At 36.7% G+C, this 11,296-nt stretch overlaps 3 protein-coding genes across 3 annotated transcripts in view; 1 reads left to right on the plus strand and 2 right to left on the minus strand.

Moving 5' to 3' along the window:
• Positions 1 to 2,180: 2,180 nt before the first annotated feature.
• Positions 2,181 to 3,239, minus strand: LOC125846505 (uncharacterized). Its single transcript, XM_049525951.1, has one exon. The coding sequence runs from the start codon at positions 3,237 to 3,239 to the stop codon at positions 2,181 to 2,183; it is 1,059 nt and encodes a 352-aa protein (XP_049381908.1).
• A 587-nt stretch (positions 3,240 to 3,826) lies between these two features.
• LOC125871523 (probable ribosome-binding factor A, chloroplastic) lies at positions 3,827 to 8,074 on the plus strand. The gene is made up of 4 exons (XM_049552136.1): positions 3,827 to 4,276; positions 6,206 to 6,379; positions 7,249 to 7,460; positions 7,805 to 8,074. Exons 1-3 carry the CDS (start codon positions 3,923 to 3,925, stop codon positions 7,396 to 7,398), a joined length of 678 nt encoding a protein of 225 aa, XP_049408093.1. The 5' UTR covers positions 3,827 to 3,922; the 3' UTR covers positions 7,399 to 7,460; positions 7,805 to 8,074.
• A 329-nt stretch (positions 8,075 to 8,403) lies between these two features.
• The window catches only part of LOC125871536 (uncharacterized), an 83,091-nt gene continuing 80,198 nt past the window's right edge, over positions 8,404 to 11,296 (minus strand). Inside the window, exons 2-4 of the mRNA XM_049552162.1 lie at positions 11,185 to 11,281; positions 10,928 to 10,993; positions 8,404 to 8,779 (exon numbers count right to left, since the gene is read on the minus strand). Of these exons, the coding sequence (XP_049408119.1) occupies positions 8,732 to 8,779; positions 10,928 to 10,993; positions 11,185 to 11,232 (162 nt within the window). The 5' untranslated portion in view covers positions 11,233 to 11,281 and the 3' untranslated portion in view covers positions 8,404 to 8,731. The remainder of the gene's footprint in view (positions 8,780 to 10,927; positions 10,994 to 11,184; positions 11,282 to 11,296) is intronic.

Consider the following 11,296-nt stretch of genomic DNA (forward strand, 5'->3'; position numbering starts at 1 on the left):
TTGGTCCAAAAACTTCACGTTTTTCAAGTGAAGTCAATTCTGCTTGAATTGTTTCCTTCCATTTTGGCCAATCATTTCTCTGTCTACATTCATTGACAGATTTTGGTTCAAAATCCTCACCATGTTGCATTATTTCAACAGCAACATTATAAGCAAAAATATTGTCCACCACAATATTATTTCGATTCCACATTTTTCTCGTCGAGACATAACTTATTGAGATTTCTTCATTCTCATTATTGTCAGTTATTTGGACTTTCTTTGTGGTCTTATCATTTGTTATGTCTCGGGGCTCTTCTTGAGCAATTTCCTCTATGGTATGATCTTCATGATCATTTGTTCCTTTTCTTTTTCGAGGATTTTTATCTTTTGAACCAATTGGCCTACCACGTTTTAAACGTGATTTAGACTCATTTGCTTTAATAATTTGTCCTATCGGGACATCAACTCGAACTGGAGCATTTGCAGCTGGAATATAAGATTTAGTAACCCTTGGAAGGTTAGTAAATGCATCTGGCAATTGATTTGCAACATTTTGCAAATGAATGATCTTTTTAACCTCTTGCTCACATTGATTTGTTCGAGGATCCAAATGAGATAGAGATAATGAATTCCAATCTATCTCTTTTTCCAACTGTTTATGTTCTCCCCCTAATGTTGGGTATACTGATTCATCAAAATGACAATCAGCAAACCTTGCCGTAAATATATCTCCTATCATAGGTTCCAAATATTTGATAATAGAAGGAGATTCATACCGAACATACACTCCCAACTTTCTTTGGGGACCCATCTTTGTGCGTAGCGGTGGGGCAATTGAAACTTATACCGCGCACCTAAAAATTCTAAGATGGGGAAATATTTGGCTCATGACCAAAAACCAACTGTAATGGAGAGAATTCATGATAACTAGTTGGTCTTATGCGCACCAATGCTGCTGCATGCAAAATAGCATGTCCCTATATTGAAACAGACAACTTTGTCCTCATTAACAATGGTCTAGCTATCAATTGGAGACGCTTAATCAAAGATTCCGCTAGACCATTTTGAGTGTGAACATGAGCAACTAGATGTTCAATTGTTATTCCAGTGGACAAACAATAATCATTAAAGGCCTGCGATGTAAACTCACCAGCATTATCAAGACGAATTGTCTTTATTGCATAATCTGGAAATTGTGCTCTTAATTTTATTATTTGAGCCAACAACCTCGCAAAAGTCATATTGCGAGTTGATAATAAGCACATATGTTACCATCTTGTAGATGCATCTATCAAGACCATATAATATTTAAATGGCCCACATGGAGGGTGAATTGGCCCACATATATCACCATGTATACGTTCCAAAAATGTAGGGGATTCAATCCCAACCTTAGCTGTTGATGGTTTAAGAATCAATTTTCCTTGAGAACAAGCAACACAAGAGAATTTCTTTGAATGAAGAATTTTCTGATTCTTCAAAGTATGCCCATGTGAATTCTCAATAATTTTGCGCATCATATTATAACCGGGATGGCCCAACCGGTCATGCCAAATGATAAAATCATTAGAATTAGTAAGCCCTTTGTTTACTATGGCATGTGATTCAACCATACTAATACTTTTATGGTACAATCCAGAAGAAAATGCGGGTAATTTTTCATGCACATATTTTAGCCCCAATTTTATTGTAGTAATATAAAGGTATTCAACCTTTCCTTCATTGGCAGTCTCAACATGATAGCCATTTTGGCGAATGACCTTGAAACTTAATAAGTTTCTTTGAGACTTACTACAGTACAATGCATTTTCAATAGTTAATATCGTTCCCGCAGGTAGTAGTAAGGCCGCTCTTCCAGAGCCCTCAATTAATTTTGCACTACCAGATATTGTATTAACATAAGCCTTTTTCACAATCAAAGTAGAGAAATATTTCTTTTCTCTTAAAATAGTGTGATCAAGAAGACACATATCTCCATTATTCATCTTGAACCAATTGAAGATTGGGGAATTTTATTTATCTTCATAAAATAAAAGTACATCATAAGAAATATGAAAAATCAACAACATTGCAAGAAAATAAAAGTACTTTTTTTTTTTTCTGAATATAAAAACAACATAAGGAAAAACACAACAATTAAAAAAAAAAACACATAAATAAAACAACATAATTATTTTCTCCAATCAAATGATCAAACATTAATTTTGATCTCCAAAGAAGTCTTCAACTTCCAAATGAGTAATATCATCAAGGTCACCAAAATCATCATCTTTTAAAGCCAAATTTGCTTCAATATTGTCATCATATTTTTGTGAAGGCCCTGCCTCGGCATCATTTTTATAAGTCAAGTGTGACTCCACCCGAGCATTAGAAGAAGATGCACCATTTTTATTTCCTTTTCTTTTCAAGGAATCTTGATAAAGCCTAACAAAATGCTCAGCTGCTCGGCATTCATTCTTCCAATACCCTTTCATGCCACAACGATGACAATTGCCTCTTGAAGGATTGCTTTGAGAACCCATATTGTTCTCCCTTTTGTGGCGACCACCACCACGACGATTATTATATCGTCCTCTGCCATTGCCATGTCCACGCACATTATTTTGGCCTTGATTTTTATTTTGTCTTCTTTCAGACTGGCCATGTGCTTCAACCTCATTTGCTTCCGGTAACGGAGCAGTTCCCGTGGGACGGGCCTCATGATTTTTCAATAAAAGAGTATTATGTTGCTCAGCCACAAGAAGGCATGAGATCAACTCAGAATACTTTTTGAATCCCCTTTCACGGTATTGCTGTTGTAATACCAAATTTGAGGCATGAAAAGTTGTGAGAGTCTTTTCCAACATGTCCTCATCTTTTATATCTTCCCCACATAATTTTAATTGGGAAGTAATTTTGTATACAGCAGAATTATATTCACATATAGTTTTAAAATCTTGTAACCGCAAGTGAATCCATTCATAACGAGCCCTTGGCAATACCGTTGCCTTAAGGTGGTCATACCTTTCCTTCAAACCTGTCCACAATTCAAGTGGATCTTTCACCGTAAGGTATTCAACCTTCAATCCTTCATCCAGATGATGACGAAGGAAAATCATTGCCTTTGCTTTGTCCTGACTCGACGTTGTATTACCGTTGGTAATAGTGGCACCAAGACCTTTAGCGTCAAGGTGAATTTCAGCGTCGAGTACCCATGACAAGTAATTATTTCCAGAAATGTCAAGTGCCACGAACTCAAGCTTTGATAAATTCGACATGATAAAACTATCATAGAAAATAATTAAATTAGACTAAAATAAATAGTGAGTACACAAGTAATTAACAAAACATTTTTTTTTTCAATGATAATAACATGACACATGTTATTGTATAAAGTAACATCAATTATTAACTTAATTTGTTAGTATCAAACTTCCAAGCAATGAACATTCTGCCTAACATATAACTTAAATAATTTCTAACCTTGAGAATTACTACCCATTAAGAAGGAAATAAACCTAGGAGTTATGGTCATCCAATTAACCATATTATCAACAACATTACTACCAATAAAGGATGAAATTAACCTAGGAGTTATGGTCATCCATTTGACCACATTATCAACAACATTACTACTCATAAAGGAGGGAAATTAACCAAGGAGTTATGGTCATCCATTTAACCACCAAAATGATTTACAACAATAATACATTATTATAGTTGATTGATTCTAAATCCGGTGACTAAATTATTTTGTCTCAAACGTTTGATGGGTTCGTTGAGAAGGAAAAAAAGCCCGGGAAAAAATATGCCCATTTTGAGTACGAAGATAAGATTATAAGAAGATAATCATTGCACTTAATTCCAGAAACACCCTTACGCAAACGGATATTCTAAATAAACCGGCCGGTTCCTCTCAGCTGGGTCATCTCTACAACCCGATTACCCGAAGAGCTCTGTAATGCAGAACCTCGTAATCCAAATTCCACGTTTACGTCCTCTCCCGCCGTCCACACAATGTCTTTTTCCGGCAATAATGAGTTTATCGCCGGCGAAGCATATCAATCTCCGGCAATTCGACTCGCGGGAGTTGAAAACCAACAGTAGGAGTGTAAATCGTAGGTTCATTAGATGTATGGCGAATCCTCGACGAGTTAAAATGGTGGCTAAACAGATACGAAGAGAGCTTTCCGATATGTTACTCACGGATAAGGTGTTACAGTACGCTGTTCTTCCTGAAGCTGCTCTCGGTGCGGATCGATACCTTTCTTCGCTTACCACTATTAGCGATGTTGAAGTTTCAACCGATTTGCAGGTTCATTTCTTTTGAATTGATGTTAGTTTTTGCTTAATTTTGGCTCGAGTCACTTGAATTTCCTTGCGGAATCTTGTTAATGGTAGTAGCACTATCACAGCAATTGCATTTGCATCTCAGCAGCCATATGTTATCATTTAACTGGCCATCAATCTATTAGGACATTTCTTTTTTAGTCAATTGTCAATAATGAAAAAAGAGAGTTTGAGGTGTGTAAGTCGTGAAAAAGTGTACTGTGATAGTTCAGTGTGTTTTTGACTGTTATCTCTTTCCTTTTTATTAGGTTTGAGACTGGCTATGCTTTTCTAAGCTTACATAACAGGAGTTGTTAGTAAATTATCTGTTTATCAATAAAATAGACTATGAAATAAGGAGGACAAAAGTGCATAGGAGAGGTTTTCGTTGGAGGGAATTTGTGATAAATGTTCTTTTTCTTGTTAAAAATGCTGTTGAGTTAGTGTCAAACTTAGAGCAGCGTATGTTTTTTCTCTGAACTCAGTCGATATCTTGGTTGAATAGCAAGCTAAAAGCTTTATCTTTGGCCCTCTGTAACGGAAGTCATAGTCTTAATCACATCATGAACTCTATGCATAATCCTTGCAGCAGATATACATGTTCTTATGTTATTATTGTAATTCTGTTCCTTAATTTAGTTCATTCTGAATTACTTTAGAAACTGAAGTAGTCGATTACAGCTATCTGATATTTATTTTTCCGATGTACCAAGCAAGGAAGGACCAGTTAGGTGAATGATCTGTTTATATGGTTTTAGGTACTTGGAATAATGGAGATTATTATCGCCGTTATAGAGATCTGATTTTTCTCGTATTTGATATGCCACTATCTCACTACATTCTGCCTCACTGCTCCATTGTTTTGTTCCTCTTTTTCACTCTGAATGTAAAATCGAGTATTCTGATGGTTGATTAATCAGCTCTGCAACATAACTGCTGAAAAACAAGAGTGCATATATAGCATCTGGCTGTTTTGAAAAAGTTAATCTCAATGAGTTCATACTTCATTCTAATCAAGCACACAGGAGCAAAATTGGTGTAGAGTTTTGACCGTATAACGCCCCTGAAACAAAAAGCATAGTTGCGCCTCATGGGAAAACAGACAATCATCCCCCTTCTTTATTTCTTTCCCCCTCTTTAAACAAAAGCAATTCCAATGCTCAGCCTCCTTCTCTATAGAATGTTACCAGCTTAACGCTGATATTTAGTTGGGGTTGTCTCCCGCTACTGATCATGATATCTGGATTGACATGGATGAATTGTTTACATATGCTGAAGGATGTTTCTTTAAACAGACTACACAAGTTAAGGATGGTTTTATGGTTTGAAAAGTAGATGTGAGTGTAAAGAAACAAGAAAACATCAAATAATAAGACGTATGTAATTCATTAGCAGGATAAGGTCATGGTTACTTTCCCCCTAGGGTAGAATTGACTTAGTTTGAATTTGAGGGTATGATTCGCCAAGAAGTGATCAAATCCCTGTCACCATTCAGTTGCAACTAACAAGAAGATCCAATCTCAAATTTTATCTTTCTCAGGATAAAGTTGTCATATGTGCCTCTAATATATGTGGCTATGTAAATTGATGTCTGCTGTTGGCAAGCAGAAATAAGATATCAACTTCATATTCACTGTTACTATCTAGCTGTCACAATCTTACTACTGCATATGGGTTGTTTATGTGTGCATGTGCAGGTTCTCTCTCTCTCTCTCTCTCTCTCTCTAGATGTATATATAAATTATGAGGATTTCCTTCTTTCTTTATTTGACCAAAGAATTGAAGTAGTACTAGACAACAAAGAAAATAATTTCTCTCATTTCTATAAATGATAACTTCTTTGATCTTCAAGGATGATTCCTGTGATCTGCCATATTCCCATTTGGACTCTTAAAAAAATTCTGTGCTGCTGTAGGTTGTAAAGGTCTATGTCTCCGTATTTGGAGACGAAAGAGGAAAGGAAGTGGCTTTGACGGGCTTGAAGTCAAAAGCAAAATATGTAAGGAGTGAGCTAGGGAGGCGAATGAAGTTGCGACTGACTCCTGAGATTCGTTTCATTGAAGATGAGTCCCTTGAACGAGGAAGCAGGGTGAGTAATTCTAATCTATGTCTTATTAGAGAATTGATTGGGTTTTTTTTTTGGGGGGTGGGGGTTTGTTGTTATTTATGACTACATTGCGATAACCCTCTTTGCACTTTCTTGAGTTTCTCTCCTTTTTTGCAAGGCTGTGCTGTTGTTTCCTGGCTACTAAGCCTTTTATGATTCTCCTTCCATAATTTTGTTTTGCAACCAAATCTCTCAATAATGAGGTTTACCTTTATCTCTGACTTGCCCCTACTCAAATGATGGCCAAGTTCATTGACAGCACACCAAAATGACTTGTATCTTGGACGTATCAGATGCTCATTAAACACTGGTCTGGAGCATTTCGCATATCGAGTTATGACTTAAAATTTGCACTGGGCAGCAAGTAAAACTTGACTAATTACCATATTAATCTCTTGCATGGGAAATAAAAGGAAAAAAAATATTATATTGTCCAACAAAACCTATAAGGAATTGGTCACTAATTAAAGAAGAGTGAAGTTATTGGCCTCAATGCCCATTTTTATTCTTCACTGATCTTTCAAATGAACCACAGCTCAAACTGTTTCTTGCATTTGCAAGTTGGTCTAGTGATGATCTTGCTTAATCAACATTACTCTGTATAAAAGAAAAAAAATGACTTATATGGCTTTTCACAGTAGAATATATTCTTGAGAGTCGAGACTGATTAAAGCATAAGCCCTTTTCTGAAATGTTGCAGTTATAAGGCTGTCTTCTATTGCTAGCATGGGTACTGAATCTGAAGTAGATTACAACTGTGTGATCGCTTTGCTTTTTTTCTGGCAGATTACTACTTTACAGTCCCTGAATGTACTTTTAGGTCATGCTTAAGGTTGAGCCAATTCTTGCAGGTACTTGCTATATTGGACAGGATTAAGGATGAGAATGAAAATAAGGATTCACCATCGGGATCTGCCAATGATGGATCATCTGAAAGCGATGATGATGGGGACTGGGAGGGTGACGACCCTGATGATGAAGGCATTATTTATGTGAAATAGCTTTCTAGTGCGATCTAAACTACATCGACTCTGGGACTAGACAAAAGATGTGTTGCATAATGGTAAGCCACATGCTTATAAAGTTCAGCACATTTTAGAGTGAACACAACACTGTGTTTCCTGTGTTGCTTAGGCTACACAAATTTTGCCTTTTTATTGTCAGTGAATAGCAATGTTGTGCTTTTCAGCTCATGTTAGTACTTGAACTACCTTGTCCATCAAACAACGCTCATATAGGGTGTAGCTTACACAATCTTTATAAGAACAAGAAGTAAACATTGGCAGAACATTAACATCACTTCCCCAGAAGTTATCCACATTCATTTATCTCAATTGCGTTGCATTGAGTGAGCTTATTGCTACATACAATTTTACAAGAACCTAATGACTGCTATTCCATTTACAGGGTGAAGGTGTTTCCTCAGCATGCAAAGAACATTTGCGCAATTCCCAAATTGTGGAAACCTTATTGAACTCTGGTCCGAACTGTCTAGCTAGTTTATTTTCCTGTTTCTTGTATAATTCGTGTCTGATGAACGAATCAGTTAGAGTATTACTTGGTCTTCCATGGACAAGTCTGGCTTTGCCTCTCCATTTCAAATTATACAAGTTTATCAGCTGGTCTCATCTATTACTGGGAAGAAATTGAAAAAAAGGGATAAGCTATATGAATAGTAATTAGAAATTTTCGTCTGAAAGTTTGTTCTGGATGACCTGGGTAGCAGATTCTTCTTGTTACAACGTACAAGTGATGGTGAACAATAGATTTAAGGATTCCTTCATAAGTAAAACTTCCATGCATATATTTTGTGTTGAATATTATGTTTCCAGGATGTATTGCTACTGTGTAGGGACTATATGCAGCATTAATTGCCTTCTCCATGATAGATTCAAGTGGTGGTCAAAATCCATTACATGATTAAAGAACTAAAAACAAAGGAAGGAACAACGAGACATCCATTCACTATTCACCTGACAGGAAAAAGAGAACTTGAACACAGGTCATCAAGACAACAAGTTAGCATATCTTCATCATTGGTCGAATAAACACAAACTAAAAAAGTTTTTTCCTGAATGAATTGATGCAACAAGAAGATTATTATGCTAGCAGATCAATGCCAACTTTTTCCCTGTTTGTCCAATATAATCCCTCAAAATTGGACCACCATTATATCATTGGACCGTAAAAACATTTGACAACTCTTGAATACAAAATTGAACAGTTACAAGTCGAAAATGATGGTCCTAAGCAACAGGCCATAATGAAAATTGATATAATGTGATTGTCATATATTATTTTTATCAGACAGCAAATGCAGCATACTGCTCTCTATCAGTGATGTGCCTTAGCTTCAGCTTTCTGGTGAGACTTGGCTTTAGCCTGAAATAAATAAGATGGAAAGGAGGTTACAGAGATAGTCTACACGGAATGACAAAGGCATATTAGCTCGTACTAAAACAATGCGGAATTCTTTGGTTGAGAAGTCTAAATATGTGCACTTGATACACAGAGCACTGTGGAAATTTGAGGCACAAGTCGTCTGAAATATTATCCATGCAAATTTCAAAGAGGATTTTGACATTACGTGACTAGAAAAAAATTCCAAACACATCCCAACACTCAATGTGAATGGATGAAGGATTTCGGGGTGCTCATGTATCCTGAAGAAGGTCCATCGCAATGAGCAAACTGCACAACCACCACCACCAACAAAATACCAATGTAATTCCACAAGCGGGGTATGGGAAGGGTAGAGTATATGCAGACCTTACCCCTACCTTAGGAGGTAGAGAGGTAGTTTCCAATAGACCCTTAGTTCAAAGAAGAAGAAGAAAAGAATGAAAGAAAAAAGGTGTCAAAAGCATTCTAAAAAGAACATAACTACACCAAATAATACGATAATCGAAGTGCAATAAAACAACAAACATCGAAGGACAAGAAACTCCATCAGTAATACTACGACTACTAGTATGGAAAGATAGGTGAGATAACACTCTACTACCTACTAACCGTCTACCCTAATCCATGTCCTCCACAACCTCCTATCTAAGGTCATATCCTCTATACGTTGAAATCGCACCATGTCCAATCTAATCACCTCCCCCAAATACTTTTTTCGACCTGCCTTTACCTCTCCTGAAACCATCTATAGCCAACCTCTCACACCTCCGCACTGGAGCATTTTTACATCTCCTCTTCACATGCTGACATCATCTCAGCCTTGCTTCACGCATCTTGTCTTTCACTAAGGTCTCTCCAAACTTATCCCAGATCTTTTCATTTCTATTATCATTCATGGCATGGCCACACATCCAATGCACCATACTCATCTCCGTAACTTTCTTTTTTTTTTTTGATTTGCACCGGGTGTCCGAGTCTCTTTGAGCCCCGACTAATCCCGGGGGTGCACAGGCCCTCGGCAAGGAGTTTCCCGCAAGTGCACCACGGTTAATTCAGGTTTTACCCAGTCCGATGGCCCTCAGAAATTGTTTGCACCTAGTGGGTTTCGAACTTGAGACCTTGAAAGGGAGCAAACCCCAAGGCTCAAGTCAATTGCCAGCAGGCCAACCCTTGAGGGTTATCTCCGTAACTTTCATCTTTTGCACATGAGATGAAAGATGTGGTGATGAGTATGTTGCATTGAATAAGCAAATTACACCCTAGATCTAAATTAGACAACTCATAAAGATAAATATCATTTATAGTAAAACTTCTCTTTTGAGATAAGGTGACGGACTAGATAAATAGATAAAACAGGATCTACCATACTTGAAGAGGAAGAACTAGCTGTTACCATTCAGTTCTTGCAAGCCAATGGGGTGCAACTAAATATGCATTATAGTCTTTCTTTTATATAAAGAAACATTTACATCCTAAGCCAACAAACTGCTCTACTTATCTTCCACGTTAAAGCATAAGACTGAATTTGGGCCTCTAATTCAGTTTGTATCAACATCATACAGGCTATGAGAACATAAATTCATGTATCTCCTTTCTGCTTCTGAATCCAAATTCATCTCATGGAAGTCAATCAGGTACTCTTGAAGAAATATAGTTAATATTTGTGCTATGCACATTGAGCGGTTATCAGATAGTTCCCCACCAACTACAATGGCTTTCTTTCATTTCATCTAATTTTGCAATTCAGCTTGCTTTTACAATAGTTCAATTAGTAAAAATCTGCTAGCCTCTCTACCAATTAGATAGAATAATTTGAGAAGTTCAAACTAACATATTCTGACAGCTAAAAAATTGACTGCTAAAGCAAAGAATTACAGCTTAAAGACGTTGAACAAACATCTCAAATGAACAATTCACACAGAGTAGTCTACAAAATCAAGCAAAATGCATTCTTTTTCCTATCCAAAATTATCATAAAAAGTGGGTAAACTACAAATCAAGCAAAAACTCGTTCATTTTCCTATCAAAAATTACAAATAAATAACTGGGAATCTACAAAAACAAGCAACAATTAATTCTATTTCCTGTCCAAAATTGCCAATATATAGTGGGGAGAAAGGAAAATACCTTGAGATATTTGAGCTTCATGCTACCATAGACAAGTCCAAATGTGAATGCTGAAGTACGAGCCACCTGCCCCAAAAAAATTAAATCGATCAATCAATCAATCACATAAGCATCAATCTAATTCACTCTATTCAGATCCATTTCCCTGTAATACTCTCACCAATATGATTCTTAAGACAAATCCAAAGCAATTCAAAATCGATGATTAATGAGTACATGAGATCGAAGCATTGAAGAAAGAAGGAAAATGGTTTTACCAGAGCAAGGGTACTGGTTCCAGAGTAAGGTCCGGGAAGAGGCGCCATTGTTGACTTCACAAGTAGAGAGCTTCAAGATCTCTTTTAAGCCCTAAAAATTAGAATTTCACAA

The sequence above is a fragment of the Solanum stenotomum genome, chromosome 1 (assembly GCF_019186545.1).
Source record: "Solanum stenotomum isolate F172 chromosome 1, ASM1918654v1, whole genome shotgun sequence".
Taxonomy (NCBI): domain Eukaryota; kingdom Viridiplantae; phylum Streptophyta; class Magnoliopsida; order Solanales; family Solanaceae; genus Solanum; species Solanum stenotomum.

Coding starts and splice junctions, on each gene's coding strand:
- LOC125846505 (XM_049525951.1), bottom strand. CDS start 3,239: ATGTCGAATTTATCAAAGCTTGAGTTCGTGGCACTTGACATTTCTGGA.
- LOC125871523 (XM_049552136.1), top strand. CDS start 3,923: ATGCAGAACCTCGTAATCCAAATTCCACGTTTACGTCCTCTCCCGCCG. Junction 4,277..6,205: donor AAGTTTCAACCGATTTGCAG/GTTCATTTCTTT, acceptor GTGCTGCTGTAG/GTTGTAAAGGTCTATGTCTC. Junction 6,380..7,248: donor CCCTTGAACGAGGAAGCAGG/GTGAGTAATTCT, acceptor CAATTCTTGCAG/GTACTTGCTATATTGGACAG.